Source organism: Diabrotica undecimpunctata, chromosome 9, assembly GCF_040954645.1.
Source record: "Diabrotica undecimpunctata isolate CICGRU chromosome 9, icDiaUnde3, whole genome shotgun sequence".
Lineage (NCBI taxonomy): Eukaryota > Metazoa > Arthropoda > Insecta > Coleoptera > Chrysomelidae > Diabrotica > Diabrotica undecimpunctata.
In genome coordinates, this window is record NC_092811.1 from 6,867,709 (window position 1) to 6,882,577 (window position 14,869).

General features: G+C 34.4%; 1 protein-coding gene across 2 annotated transcripts in view; it reads left to right on the top strand.

The window, feature by feature from the left end:
- magu (SPARC related modular calcium binding-like protein magu) overlaps positions 1-14,869 on the top strand; it is a 153,689-nt gene that overhangs the window by 104,604 nt on the left and 34,216 nt on the right. For both annotated transcript variants that reach the window (XM_072542640.1, XM_072542641.1), the window contains exons 2-4: positions 9,101-9,315; positions 9,698-9,988; positions 13,991-14,238. In XM_072542640.1, coding sequence (XP_072398741.1) covers positions 9,101-9,315; positions 9,698-9,988; positions 13,991-14,238 — 754 coding nt within the window. The remainder of the gene's footprint in view (positions 1-9,100; positions 9,316-9,697; positions 9,989-13,990; positions 14,239-14,869) is intronic.

Consider the following 14,869-nt stretch of genomic DNA (forward strand, 5'->3'; position numbering starts at 1 on the left):
AATGCAGCATACAACACTGGGGTTATTCCTCCAGACTAGCTTCGACTAAATTTATCGCAATCATATAAACCACTTCCTTAAGGTTCATAAAACATTCATCAATATTACATAAGCAGTTATCGCACGAGGTGATTTCTCATATGAGTTCGATTTGTCTTTGGTAGATTCTCGTGTACAAGTTACTGTTTCTTTTTAACTACTTAGTTCAAAAGGAGATAAGAGCGTCTATGGTAGCCGACGGTCAATAAGAGAAAAAAACGTCTCTACTCTAAAGTTGATGACAATCGAATCAGAGGAGAAAAAAGCGTCTATTCTGTACTGAAACCAATAGTTAAGGGAGCCTTTTTCTTTTAGCTTAGCCCAAGAATGACTTTCTAATGTTGAGGTACTTCGTCGCATGTGTAAACAAAAAGAATTACTAAGAATAATCAAAGAAAGGAAAATGCAATACTTGGGTCATGTGTTGACAGGCGAAAGATACGAACTACTTCAAGTTTACTGGAAGGAAAAGTACAGGGCAAAAGATCAGTAGGAAGACGCCAGAACTCGTGGCTGAAAGACCTGAGGAGATGGTTCGACCGCTCATCCGCAGAAATCTTTCGCGCAGCAGTTTCCACAACTACAATTGCCATTTGGATCGCCAACTTCCGAACGGAGACGGCCCCATGAGATGAAGAAGAAGAATGTCTGTATTTCTAAAGGGTGGGTATTAAAGTTGGGAGTAGGAAATATTACCAAAAACTCCGTGCAATGATAAACTTGTAAATTTGACTAAAATATTTACAGTCCTTGCCCTCCAAGTTTATCCTGTTTTAATGGACCATGACGAGAAGCTTTATAATCTAAACGTAAAACTTGCATCAAAGAGCTAAATCTTCTAAGAGACATTACTAAACGAAACATTTCTATTCCCGATCCGTCAGGTTTCCATAAATCGTCTAAAGTGAGATGACTCGACTTATACTTTCCAGTTATATACAGTAAATTCAAAAGTGCAAACATTTCATCTGAATTTGTAAAATTTGCACCCCTGTCTCTTGCAAAATTTGCTTCTCAATCATTTCGTTAGTATGTAAAACAATTATTGTATTAATAATTTCTTCTGAAAAGAAATATTTTCATATTTATATGGGAGTTTCCAAGTTTTTCGTGTATATACTTGCTCCTTATGAAATCTTCATGATATTCTCAGATCTTGTCTTTTTCATCTTGTTTGCAATCCTTACCCAAAAAACTTGGGAGTATTGCTAACTGATGGCTCAAAATATGCGATATTAGTTTCTTTGAGTTATAAGCTTCTAGAGGCTCCTGAATGCACTCAGGAATCCTGAATCTGCTTCATTACAGCCCAACTCGGAATCCAAATATTCTTCATCTTTATCGACAACTTTGTTGGAAGCATAATTTATTAATTGATGACTGGAAATCTTTTCTTTGTAGAATCATGGTCCGATTGCTCAGTGTCTTTGGCGGCTGATTCTAACAAATTGAAGTCGCTTTTGTTAGAAGTTTTATGGATATTTACAGTGTCTGTCGGTCTGTGAGACCATACGCGACTATTGAAGGGTAAAGTGTATTAAAAATTTAGGTTATAATTACATTACATATTGGTCAATTATGACCAGAATTATAACAAAAATGTAAAGAGGTTTATTATTGAAAAAGATACTCTCTAATTAGGATTTTACTCATTTCTCCGGTATAAAGTTAGTATAAAAAAAAGTGCGCCCATTTCTCTTTACTCATCTCCATCTTTGTAACGACACTTTTTCAGATTGCAAATTGTCTACCGCGTATTCTTGACGACGTTGTTATCTAGTCAGTGACCTAATCATTAGTCACTTGATAGTACAACAGTAACATCCGCACACGTTCATTATTATTTAAAAAAATGGTAAAGCGATAAAGTTGTTTTATTTGAATTTACGTGGAAATCGATAAAAGAATATTTTTAGTCAGGCTGTCATATTGTTGTTTTTATCTCGTTGTTATTAAATGAATAATTAAACTTCCAGTATCATTTTGCTCGTGTTTTAGTCATATACCTTTGTTTATTAACAATGAGTGACAAAACGATTATCAAAAACATAAACAATTTTATTGTTGACTATTATTTTGTCTTATTTATAATAGTAATAAATAATTTTGTTGGATAAAAAAATTAGTCAGAGCTTAAACAGTAAAACGTCAAATAATGTCGCCTCACGATAACTGAACTTCAATTATTGATTTGACAGATAAAACTTAAGGGGACTATACTCTGTTTGAAAATTATTGATAAGTACAGTGTTTATCAAGTTGCATTTTATTTAATATTGTATTAGGGATGGTCATTTTAATTTTACTTGTAGACAACTGATTCAAGAAAATGTCCCAAGAATGAAAACTCTCTTCATGAAAGAAAATGTAACTACTCAAGAAAACATTGATTGCATTATTCGAATCGTGCCTGGGACAGTTGAAAAATGCATTAACTTAAGAGAGCTGGCGAATAAATTTACATTCCTTAAAGAAATAGTGGCCTCAAACAAGAATCTTTCATTAAAAAAATCCAAAATAAAAAAAGGAAGAAGTTAGAAACATTTTTGAATGTTTGTATTTTGAGAACGATTTCCGAAGTGGAAATTGAAACGTCAATAAACGTACTTTAACCTTTAATTGTGGCTTATTCCCATTTAAATAGTAATTAATTTAAAATGCCACAAGAAAATAGCTTCAGAACAATACATAACTATTTAGTTAAGAAGTGGTAATCATTTGTACCACTTAGGTTTAGAGAAAGTTATCCTCCTAAATTCTTCTTCTTTCTTCTTCTTCAAGTGCCCTGTCCGTTGCGAACGTTGGCTATCAACATGGCAATTCTGATCTTGTTTGCGGCGCTTCTGAATAGTTCGACCGATGTGAGCCCGAACCACTTCCGCAGATTTTGGGGCCACGAGTGTCTTCTCCTGCCTGGCCCTCGCTTACTGTCTATTTTCCCCTGGACAATCAATTGCAGTAGACGGTACTTATCGTATCTCAATATGTGGCCTATATATTCAAGCTTTCTTTGTTTGATTGTGCTCACGATTTCTTTTTCCTTTCCGATTTTTTGGAGTACATGTTCGGTCCAGGATATACGAAGAATGCGTCGGTACACCCACGTTTCCAATGCTTCTAGTTTTCTCGTGAGCGTCTCTGTCAGCGTCCAGGCCTCCATACCATAAAGTAAGATCGGAAAAATATAGCATTTAACTAGACGTAGTTTTAGGGGAAGAGACAAATCCTTGCTTATGAGGAGCTTTTTCATATTGTTAAATGCTGCTCTAGCTCGTTCTATTCTCGCCTTAATTTCTGTGGCCTGTTCCCATTTTGCAGTTACGTTGGTGCCAAGGTACACATAAGATTCTACATGGTCAATTAGTATGTTACCTCCTAAATTACTCCTGGTAAATTTCATTGTTTTGTACTACTGGAGGCTTCGGTAAAGCGCTACATTTAAAGTCATTCTTTAATTACGGTCAGAGCCTGTTGTATTCTATCTCTGACTGTTCCGTTTAGTTCCGTTAAGTTCCGTTAAGTTCCGTTAAGTTCCGATTTGTCGTGGGTTAAGATGACCAGGCCATCCTAGATATCGTTTACTCGAAGAGTTATGGTTTGGAGTACAATTTCATATGGATAAAGTCCTCATTACTATTACTTGAAAACTAAACGAGTCTACATCAATTCACGTTAATTTTACAAACAAAAAAATCCAAAACATTTCAATTAGAATAAATGATGCCCAAATACCGCATGCATGTACTGCAAAATATTTGGGTATCACACTTGATGCAAAGCTTCGCTGGAAAGCCATATCAAAAAGAAAAGGGAGGAACTAGGTATTCGTTACAAGAAAATGTATTGGCTGATGGGAAGAAACTCAGTTTTGTCCACACATAATAAACAACTGATATACAAGCAAATACTATGGATGTATGGTTGCCAACTCTGGGGCTGTGCTAATAAAAGTAATATCCAGATCATCCAGAGATTCCAGAAGAAAGTACTAAGGAACATCGTTGATGCTCCTTGGTACATCAGAAATGTCGACCTCCACAAGGACCTTGAGATGGAAGATGTAAATATAAGTATCAAGAAGATGGCAGGTAGTCACGAACAACGGCTCCATAAACACGTAAACATCGAGGCCATCCAGCGCCTCGATAATACTGGGTTAGAAAGAAGACTCAAATGAACAAAACCATTTGAGTTAGTGTAAAGTGTAATTAGTGTAAAAGCAGATCATAGTGCTGTGTTGTGAATTTGCATGTTAGGTATTAGTGCATAGCTGTTAGATAAAATAAGAGGACGCCATAGGGTAAGCTCTTAGAATGCATCCTTTAGTAAATTAAGACAGATAAAAATTGATAATTGGTCAGCGTTGACCTGATTCCAATAGTATAAACACAGTAGGTGTTTAATATAAAAAAAAATAGGCGAGCGGTTTACCCCTATAAGCAGAGCATCAACCTACTAAAATTCTTTTTGCATTTCTAATGCACCAAACCTTTTTTATTCGATTCTATATATTTTTCCAAGATGAAATGTATTTTTTTTTTAATTTTTACAAGTGGGCCGGCAATTGTTATTAACAAATAACTTATACAAAAAAGCAATTTCACCGAATTGCTTCGGAATCAATTTTTTTAGGTGTATCTCATCAAAATAAACACTTTTTCTCTCTTAATAATTTTTAGAAAAATGCTTCCTTTTCGAGTTATTTGCATTTTTTTGTTAAAAAAATGCCTTAATTAGTGATTTTTGGGATTTTTTTTCTAAAAAACTACTAAATGAATTGCAATTTTACAAATAGCTTTATAATCTTTAAACCGTCGAGTACAAGTTAGAATATTTTGACATGGATAAATGGTTTCTATCTCGCTAAAAACGTGGACCCAACTATTTCGAATATACCTAAAAAAATTACATTATTATAGCATTGTAAAAAATTAATTTTAATTGTTTTAATTATAATATGTCTATATAAAAATAATTAGAAATATCTTTTTTTTTAATAAATTGTACGTAATATTTGTATTGAATTAATTTTTTAAATTTAACCAAATATTTCCACGCGCCGCACGCCTGTATCGCCGCAACCGCTGTACACACTATTTGGGTCCACGTTTTTAGCAAGATAGAAAAAAAATATCCTTGTCAAAATATTCTAACTTGTACTCGACGGTTTAAAGATTATAAAGCTATTTGTAGAATTGCAATTCATTTAGTAGTTTTTTAGAAAAAAAATCCCAAAAATCACTAACTAAGGCATTTTTTCAACAAAAAAATGCAAATAACTCGAAAAGGAAGCATTTTTCGAAAAATTATTAAGAGAGAAAAAGTGTTTATTTTGATGAGATACACCTAAAAAAATTGATTCCGAAGCAATTCGGTGAAATTGCTTTTTTGTATAAGTTATTTGTTAATAACAATTGCCGGCCCACTTGTAAAAATTAAAAAAAAATACATTTCATCTTGAGGGGTAAACCGCTCGCCTAAAACTATTACTTGGGGAAACCTTAACGCTCAAGACAACTTTAGTGTTCTAGAGCCACTAGCCGTAACATATTTTTGTCAAAAACCCAATTTTCAAGCAGAATAGCAGATAAATAAATTAAATAAGTTAATTTAAACTTTATGTAGTATATCAACCCTTTTATTTACCCAAAATATTTTGATATATAAATAGATATTATCTGTTGGGTACAAAATGTATACAAAGTGTACAAAGACGATACGTTTTCCATAACTACATTATTAAATTAACTATTCATTGTAAAAAGTAAATTTTATGGAAGGAAACAGGACTTCCCGATTTACTCTTCGAGACTGCGTGAGGTCGTAGGAGGTGCATATAATAAGTAAGTGACGCATCCACGGCACACTTCGTAAATCAAAAACTATCATAAATCTTATTTAGTCCCTTGATTAGATTATGACTATAGGAAAGAGACATCCTTATCATCATTTATTATATATTTTATTTACATGTTTTGTTAACGCTTCGTAATAATTGAATCACTTATTTGAGAAACTCCATCTACTAAACTTTCGGAAAACAAGAAAAAACTATGTGAGGAAAACACGAAAATGTCTACATGTTAAAAACTGATCCAATTTTATTTATACACTGTTTTTGACTTTTTCACTCCAATGTTTTTTAAATTATATGATTTTAAAAAATTGTAATTCTTGTTATAAATTGAAGGGCTTGAGGGAAAAAGGTAACAAGCCACATAAATCTAAAAAATTAGATTTTCTCTAAAAGATACCTGCAAGTGGGCAACGAAACTGCTGATCAATTATTTCAGCTATTGATAAAGAGATGGCGCCTCTATACGCGAGTTTCTTTCTTAACAATTGCCAAAATTCAGAACTTTTTGGTTAGAAAAGGAACATGCTACAGGCACAGGCGATTTTCAAGATGGATGGCTATAAATTACGCCGAGCTAAAAGAAAAGTTGATTTTGAGAGTAGTAGTGGAAGTGAATTCTCTGATTTTGATTCAGATGACGATCTGAATGATAAAGATTACAGTGTTACTGAAAGTGACTGTTCAACAGAAGGAGTTACACATATATTGGTAATTTTATTACTATGCGGCTTATTCCCTTTTTTAGCAAAAGATTTTGTTACTTTTTAAGCTTACTATAAAATTTCATATTTTACCTATGTACCGAAGTACATGTATGTATTGTTATCTTTACGTACAATACGTCTACATAACGCAGTAATGTTGTGTAACTACGATGTGTACTGCGTTATATCTCCGGCTGCAGTATTTTTGTTCATATGCCTAGCAGAATTTCTACGAAAAATGTGTGTGGCTTATTACCTTATTGCAAAAAATTATACATCTTTTTTTTATCTAAGTTTTCCAGAAAATTCAACGCCCTCACGCTGGAGAAAAGTTCATTCTAAGAAAAGGGACCGGGAGAAAACAAGAAGAAATCTGGGCCATGGGTACAAAACATACCAAGGGACTGAAATGGAATCTAAAGCTATTGGAGAACCATGTAAATGCAAACACAAATGTAGAACAAGCCTGATGGGGGAAAGAAGAAGAAATTTTTCATGCATTTTGGAGTCTGGGGACTCGACAGCAACAAAATAACTACTTATTTGGCAGAATAAAATACATTCCCAAAAAAAGAAGTTAACCCAAAAAAATCAAACGCCAAACATCTTATAGAAGTGTACCAGTTCATGGTCTCCAGCAGTCAAAAAAGCGGATATATAATATCTGTTGCCAAATAAAGGGAGGAAAGTCTACTCCAAAAACGGATAAGCGAGGAAAACATACGAACAGAAAAAACAAAATATCTGAAGAGAGAATTCTGTCCATTCATCGACATATTCAAGCAATACCCAAATATTCCAGCCATTAGAGCAGACAAGATAACTCCAACCGCACTTACATCAATCACGATTTGTCCATATCATCTTTATATACAGATTATTATATACCTTGGTGCAATGCCAAATATATTGTCCCAGTGAAAGAAAATTATTACAGAAGAGTTTTTTGCTCGCAATATAATATAGGATTTAAACTGCCAAAAACGGATACATGCCAAACATGCGATTCATACAATGTCTCGCTCGAATCAAATAAAGAAAATGCTAAAGAATGTCAACAAATTAGGTTAAAGTTAGAGTTGCATCAAAGAAGGGCTTAGGCGATGCAACAGGACTTGATAAAAGAGTCTGCACATGCCAAATTAACAGATGAAAAGGAAGTAATTTCATTTGATTTACAACAGGCATTGCCAGTGCCGAATTTGACTGTGGGAAAAGCATTTTATTTGAGAAAGGCATGGATGTACAATTTGGGCATCCATAACTGCAACAGAGAGCAGGGGTACATGTTCACTTGGACCGAAAATGTGGCAAAGAGGGGTAGTGATGAAATTGACAGTGCACTACTGAAATATATCGAAATGTTTCTAACAAATACTGACAATAAAGAGCTTATCATTTACACCGATAACTGTGGGGGTCAAAATAAAAACTGGGCTCTGATATCAGTATATATGCAACTAGTCAGAGAAAAACAGTTTTTGGCTATCGAACATCGTTTTCTTGTAAGTGGGCATACGCGCTTACCCTCAGATCGTGATTTCGTCCTAATTGAGAAGAAAAAGAAATTTACGGCACAAATCTATCATCCCAATCAATGGTGCGACGTTATAAGAAAAGCCAAAAAAACCAATCTAAGATGCAACAAAAAGATTTTATTTCCTTTGACGAGCTGCAAATGCAAACTAACAAAAAACAGACGACAGACGAAAAAGAACCTTTACGTTTTAGTCAAGTTAGATGTTTTAGATTTGAGGCGGATAAACCCAACACAATGCCTGTGAAACACTTTTTAAATAAAGAGTTTAAATCTGTCAATATTGGTAAGCGAGAAGTAAAAGATGAAAATCGAATAAAAAATCTAAGAGATCTTCCTCCAAAATATACCACATCTGTACCTCTTAACGAAAATAAGCTAAAAAATTTAAGGGAACTCATGCCTTATATTCCTTTAGTTCATCACGACTTTTACGTTGAGCTGGGCGTTCGACAACAGTCAACAGACCTCGCAGGAGATCCGGAAACGGAGAATTTTGACTTGGACGAGTAAAATAGAAACATCGTCTTAGATAAGAAAATCTTATAACAATGTTTTTGTAACAAAAGGAGTAAGCCACGTTGCACAAGAAAAATATTTTTTCTCTTTTAGTTAAGAGTTCCGTTTGTTTTTTTAGTTTGTAAATTGCTTATATTCAGAATACAGCTTCATTTAAAAAAATATTGTTGTGTTATAATAAAAACTCTGTTTTAAGGATTTGTTTGAAAGTTTTAAACTAGGTGTTCTCCATTCTCTACTTTTGTGGCTTGTTACCTTTTTCCCCCAAGCCCTTCAATTGATCAAAAACTAATTTGTGTCATCAATCGCCTGATAAAAATACCTCTGGAACTACTTTCTTTTATCACCTTGTGCTGCATATCCAATTTATTCATTATGAATATTGTTTTGTTAATTAAAGTAAAATGTGCGAGAATATTTTTACTGAACAACTTATTATTTTAGGAAACCTGCAACCCGAAAGCTTGCCAACGGAACGGCGACAACCAGAAGCCGGTTTGCGGCTCAGATGGTCTTAGTTATCCCACTAGATGCATATTTGAAAAAGCGCGGTGTCTGAATAAAAATTTAACGATAGAAAAACGAGGACATTGTAAGAAACAACGCAGTTGTTCGGAATGGACCACATTCAATCAACAAAACCCTGTATATAATGTAACGTAAGTACAATAGGATTATTATTGATCCATAAAACTTTTAAACATGTTTTTATTTACACTTCTCTCGTTCAAACCTTAAGACAGTCAGAAATCAGATAGTGTTAAATCTGGAGAATAGAGTGTATGTTACAAGAATTCGTATTTTAATTTACCCATTTTCGCGATCAAGTTTTGATTTCTGTGAGAATATGTCTTGATAGAAATATAAGTCCTTGAATAGTGCTTCATTTCTGAAATCTCATTAACTTAACAATTTCAATCAAACCACAAATTTTCTTTTTCACTTCATCTTAATACAAAATCATATGCTCAAATTTATTACAAAATCATTTTGTTCTTGTTAAAAGTATTTTAAATTTACCTGATAACTTTATTTTGGCAGTTTTACCCCCAAATGTCGTCCAGACGGTACTTACGACTCAGCCCAGTGCCATTTGGGCGCCAACTTTTGTTGGTGCGTCACTCCCGAAGGAGTACCCCTACCGTACACGTCTTCGAGACGAAAAAACGACAATAAACCACCGAGATGCGGAAGAAAGAAGTCGACGAGAAGAAGATCGTCTATGCCTAACAGCAGACAGAGACAACAGCAGAGGAATAGAGTATGTAGGAGACCCGATAAATCGATGCTGAATAATAATTTGATTGATAGTTTTCATACCGAATTTACCAGGTAAGTTTTTCGCTTTCTATGTCATATTTATATTACTAAATGTTACACAAAATCGTTAGCAATTACCATTAGAACCCTTTAGGATCTTTATTTTTAATTTGGGTTTCATCAATCCCAGGCCAATTTGGTTTGATTTCCAATTGATAGGTTCTTTTCTCTACCTGTATGACTTTGATTTTTGATTGGATATTTTTCTTCAGAAAAATATGCGAGAATCAAATTGACTACTTAAAAAAACCATAGATTCTTCAATCGTCTGAAGTGATTCGTGATACTCGATGATTTCATTTGGTTTCAATGACGAAATATCAATTTCTGCTGACTTAACTTCACTTTTGTACATTAACCAAATTTGACTGTATTTCCTTTTATTGCATCGGATTTCCATCACAACTACCATGGTAGTAATTTCTCATACAAATGCTACAAATTGCAGCATCTATAACTTTTTTTTTTACAATAACAAACATCATTTTTTTGTAAAGCACATTTTTGCAATATTTATTTTAACTTAACCTCAAAGCATTCCTTCAAAATACTGGTAAAATAAGGCATCCAAAAAACAAAGATACAGGACAAAATAAACCGGAAAGCTCGAAATGAAGTGAAAAAGGATTACAAGACATACATCAGAAATAATTAGTTAAGTTTTATTAGTCAAATTGCGAGTAAAACAATGAATGTGACATTATGTATATTTCGAGTCTTACATATGACGGTCATTTTTTGGACGTCTTCTTTTACAAGGAGTACCTTTACAAAATCTAGTAAGAAATGCTGTTAAACCCAGAAAAAGAACAAAACGAAGTTGAAGAGATAATTCACCACACAGCAGAACAACTAGTTGAGCAACCAACATTGGAAGAAACGATAAACGTCATAAAACATCTAAAAAATAACAAAGCACCTGGCACAGATGGAATAACTGCAGAACTGATAAAGAATTTTGAATAAAATCCTTTATAAAAAGGTATATAAAAAACCCAGTTGGGCTATGTTAAATTGGCAAAACGTTTTCGGAATAAGTATTCCATCATCAGTACCCTAAAAGTATTTAACCACTTAATTAAAAAGAATTGAAATAATTTAAGTTTTGACTAAGGTTAGTGTAAAATGTGGTTAATACTTACAAGTTAATACATGGATGTAGCCACTAAATATGGGGTTAAAAACCCTTTAAAAATTGCTAATTGAAATTTAGTTTACATTATGTCTGTTTTACAATTTAGATGGTAAAGTTACCGTTGGATTGGTAACATGGTGACATATGACTCTGCAATAAGTTGCAAGTCCTGAGACGGTATGTCTACGAGGACTTCAATAAAGCAACTGATTAAAATGACAATCTTGGCAGGTTATGACGGAAGTTGTGACAGAGCAGTCAGTGTAACTATATATGTCTATTTAAGACAAAAGCCAACGTTATTTAAAAATTGTGAAAAATTGAAATAAAATAAAATTATAACAGTATCAACCATCAATGTTATTGTTGTAAATTATGTATGTAAGATAAAGTTATGGTGAGAAAATTATGTGATTAAAGTTAGGCAACCAACTATACAGTGTCAAGTGGTGTGATGAAAAGATTCTAATATAAGGCCCTTTATGTTTTAATAACATCTGGTACCTGGAAAATGGAAACTAGACACAGGTGGACAGTTGGGTTCTTGAAAAGTATAGGAATTAATATGTTTGATATGTGAGAATGTTATTCAATGAATGAAATAAAACTATTGTAGTATAAGACAGATGTAAAAATTGACTTATAACTCAATTATATTAGGCCCTGTATGTCAAAAAACAACATTTGGTACCTGGAAAATGTAGAATTTCTTGAGTTGCAAGTTCATAAATGTAATATCTGATTGGGTGTTAACAAACTGAGTGATGTAGTTATATTTTGAGTGTTGACAGGTATCTGAAATGGACAAAAATTGATGGTTGGAAGTGGTTTTATAATGTGCTGGTCATAAAGTACTCAACTTATAACTTGAGAAAAGGCCCTATCTGTTATAAAGCAACACTAGGTACATAAGGAAAATAAAAGATTAAGTTATAAGATGGTAGGTTGAATGAACTATTGGTCTATATTGAATATATTAGTAAACTGAAATTGTTGTTGGTGGCTCTGTTGAATTTGAGTAAAGAGGATAAAAATTAAGGTGTTTTTTTGAGAGAATTGTGATAAACGGATAGACTACGGAAGGCTGAGGTCCCCAGAGAACCGAAGCCAAACCCTGAGGGAATTGTGTAGAGAAGTAAAATAAGAATTTAATAGTCGGGAAGGGGTGGGGGATGACGGGTGATCTGATCTGAATTTGGAAATGACGAAATAGAGGAATGTAAAGTATTGATTATAGTGGTTAAGAAATGAAATTTGGTTTGAAAAGAAAAGAGTGTGATAAATGGAGAGTAAAGTGTATTGGAAGAAAAGTTATTACAATACACTATACTCTCCATCGACAAAAGATGTTAAAGCAACTATCTATGTTAGGGATACCCAATAAGTTGGTTAAACTTATACGAATGACTCTGGAGGGTTCCAAAGCTATGGTGAGAATAGATGGAGATATGACGCAGGCCTTTGATATTGAAAATGGAGTTAGACAAGGTGATGCCTTATCAACAACACTTTTTAATCTAACTTTAGAAGCTGTTGTTAGAAAACTGGATATAAACGGCTGTATTAATACAAGATCAATGCAAATATGCGCATATGCGCATGATGTTGCCATAATAAGTCGCAACAAAAGGGTATTAAGCGAAAAAGTTATAGAACTGAAACGAGAAGCTGCTACGTTTAGTCTATATATAAATGAAAGCAAAACAAGATGTATGGAGTGCACAAAATCGAATGAACATGAGAATCTGAAGGTAGACAACCATACCTACAAATATGCCTCCACTTTTCCCTACCTAGGCTCAATAATAAATGACAACAACAACATCAGTCAAGAAATACAAGCACGGATTCTTAGCAGTAACAAGTGCTTTTATGCATACAAAGACTTAATGAAAAGTAAGTTACTGAATCGTGAGTCTAAGCATAGAATCTACAAAACAGTAATTAGACCAGTGGTCACATATGGATATGAAGCGTGGACCCTCTCAACCACTGATGAAAATCAACTGAGAATATTTGAGCGCAAAATACTAAGGAAGATATTTGGACCAACCCAATGCAGCGATAGTTCGTGGAGAATTAAAATGAACCACGAGCCTGATGAACTAATGCAGAGCGCAGATATTGTCAGATTTGTAAAATCACAAAGACTAAACTGGCTTGGTCACCTAGAAAGAATGCCAGATAATCGAGCTGTAAAAGTAGTCCGGAGATGGAAGCCCCAAGGAAACAGAACAAGAGGAAGGCCCCGTAAAAGATGGATAGACGACGTAGAGAGGGATCTTAAAACCATGAACATCAGGCAGTGGCGAAGGAAAGTATCCGACAGGGCAGAATGGAAGAACATTGTTAAGCAGGCCAAGACTCACAAAGGGTTGTAGCGCCATTAGAAGAAGAAGAAGAAGAAGAAGTAAGAAATGCATTCTGTATTTGTTTATTTCGTGAGGCATGCAAATTCTTGTGAAAATCAGCAATATCTGCCATTTTTAATTTAGCACATTGATAATACAGTATACTCCCTCTATGCCGAACACGGTTATTACGAGGTTTCGCTTATAACGAGGTACATTAGGTGTCCCGTGAAATTTCTATTAAACTATAACCCTCTATAGCGAGGCAAATTTGGTTATAACGAGAGAAAGTAAGATCGAAAAACGTTTGTTTTTTACCTTTTTAGCCCGGCCGTGGCTATAAATAAATACCCTTTTTAACTGCCGCCCGCAATAAACTTCTTCTGTGTAATCTACCGACCGATATTGTGTTGTCGAAAATTTATTTACACGGCAATCCTAACAGTATAAAATAAGCATTATTACAATATATAGCAGTTATATAAAAGAGGACGCAGGGACAAATTTCAGTCGAATTAATTATTTTAGGGATTCGGGAAGAAACGACAGTGACAATTTCGTCATAACGTGGAAGTTTCAAACGCTCGACCAAAACAGCGATCACATTTTGGACCGGTTCGAGTATCGAGATCTCCGAAAAGTCGTTAGAAAAGATGTAAAGCCGAGAAAGTGTGCCAGACATTTTCCGAGATCCTGTGACATCAACAAGGACGGGAAGATAAGTTTGCAGGAGTGGGACAACTGCTTAACTAGAGGAGTAAGGATGGATCTGGACGGTAAGTTCTCTATTTTATATATCTTATAAGTAGTGAGAGTTGTTTGACGTGAATTATAAGGTTACTGTTTTTAAAAATCAGTAGGTTATAGATTTTTTGTAAATTTTTCGTGCGCATTTATCTGTAGGGCATCTACAGATTGTTTTTGCGCAGAAACTGAGCAGAATATAGGTCAAAAACGTTAAACAATGATGGCGCAATAAAAAAAAAGTTGTGAAATGCGACTGAAGATGCAACGAGTATATATCATCAAATAATATACCAGTTTAGGCTTGTTGAGCCTTCTATACTAAGACTTGATGTCACAAAGATCGTGCGAGTGATCCCTCGAGAACTTTTCTCGTAAATTCTCGAGAACTGGCTATCCGAAATAAACATTAAGGTGCTGCTTCTTCTTCTTCTTCAAGTGCCCTGTCCGTTGCGAACGTTGGCTATTAACATGGCAATTCTGATCTTATTTGCGGCGCTTCTGAATAGTTCGACCGATGTGAGCCCGAACCACTTCCTCAGATTTTGGAGCCACGAGTGTCTTCTCCTGCCTGGCCCTCGCTTACTGTCTATTTTTCCCTGGACAATCAATTGCAGTAGACGGTACTTATCGTGTCTCAATATGTGGCCTAGATATTCAAGC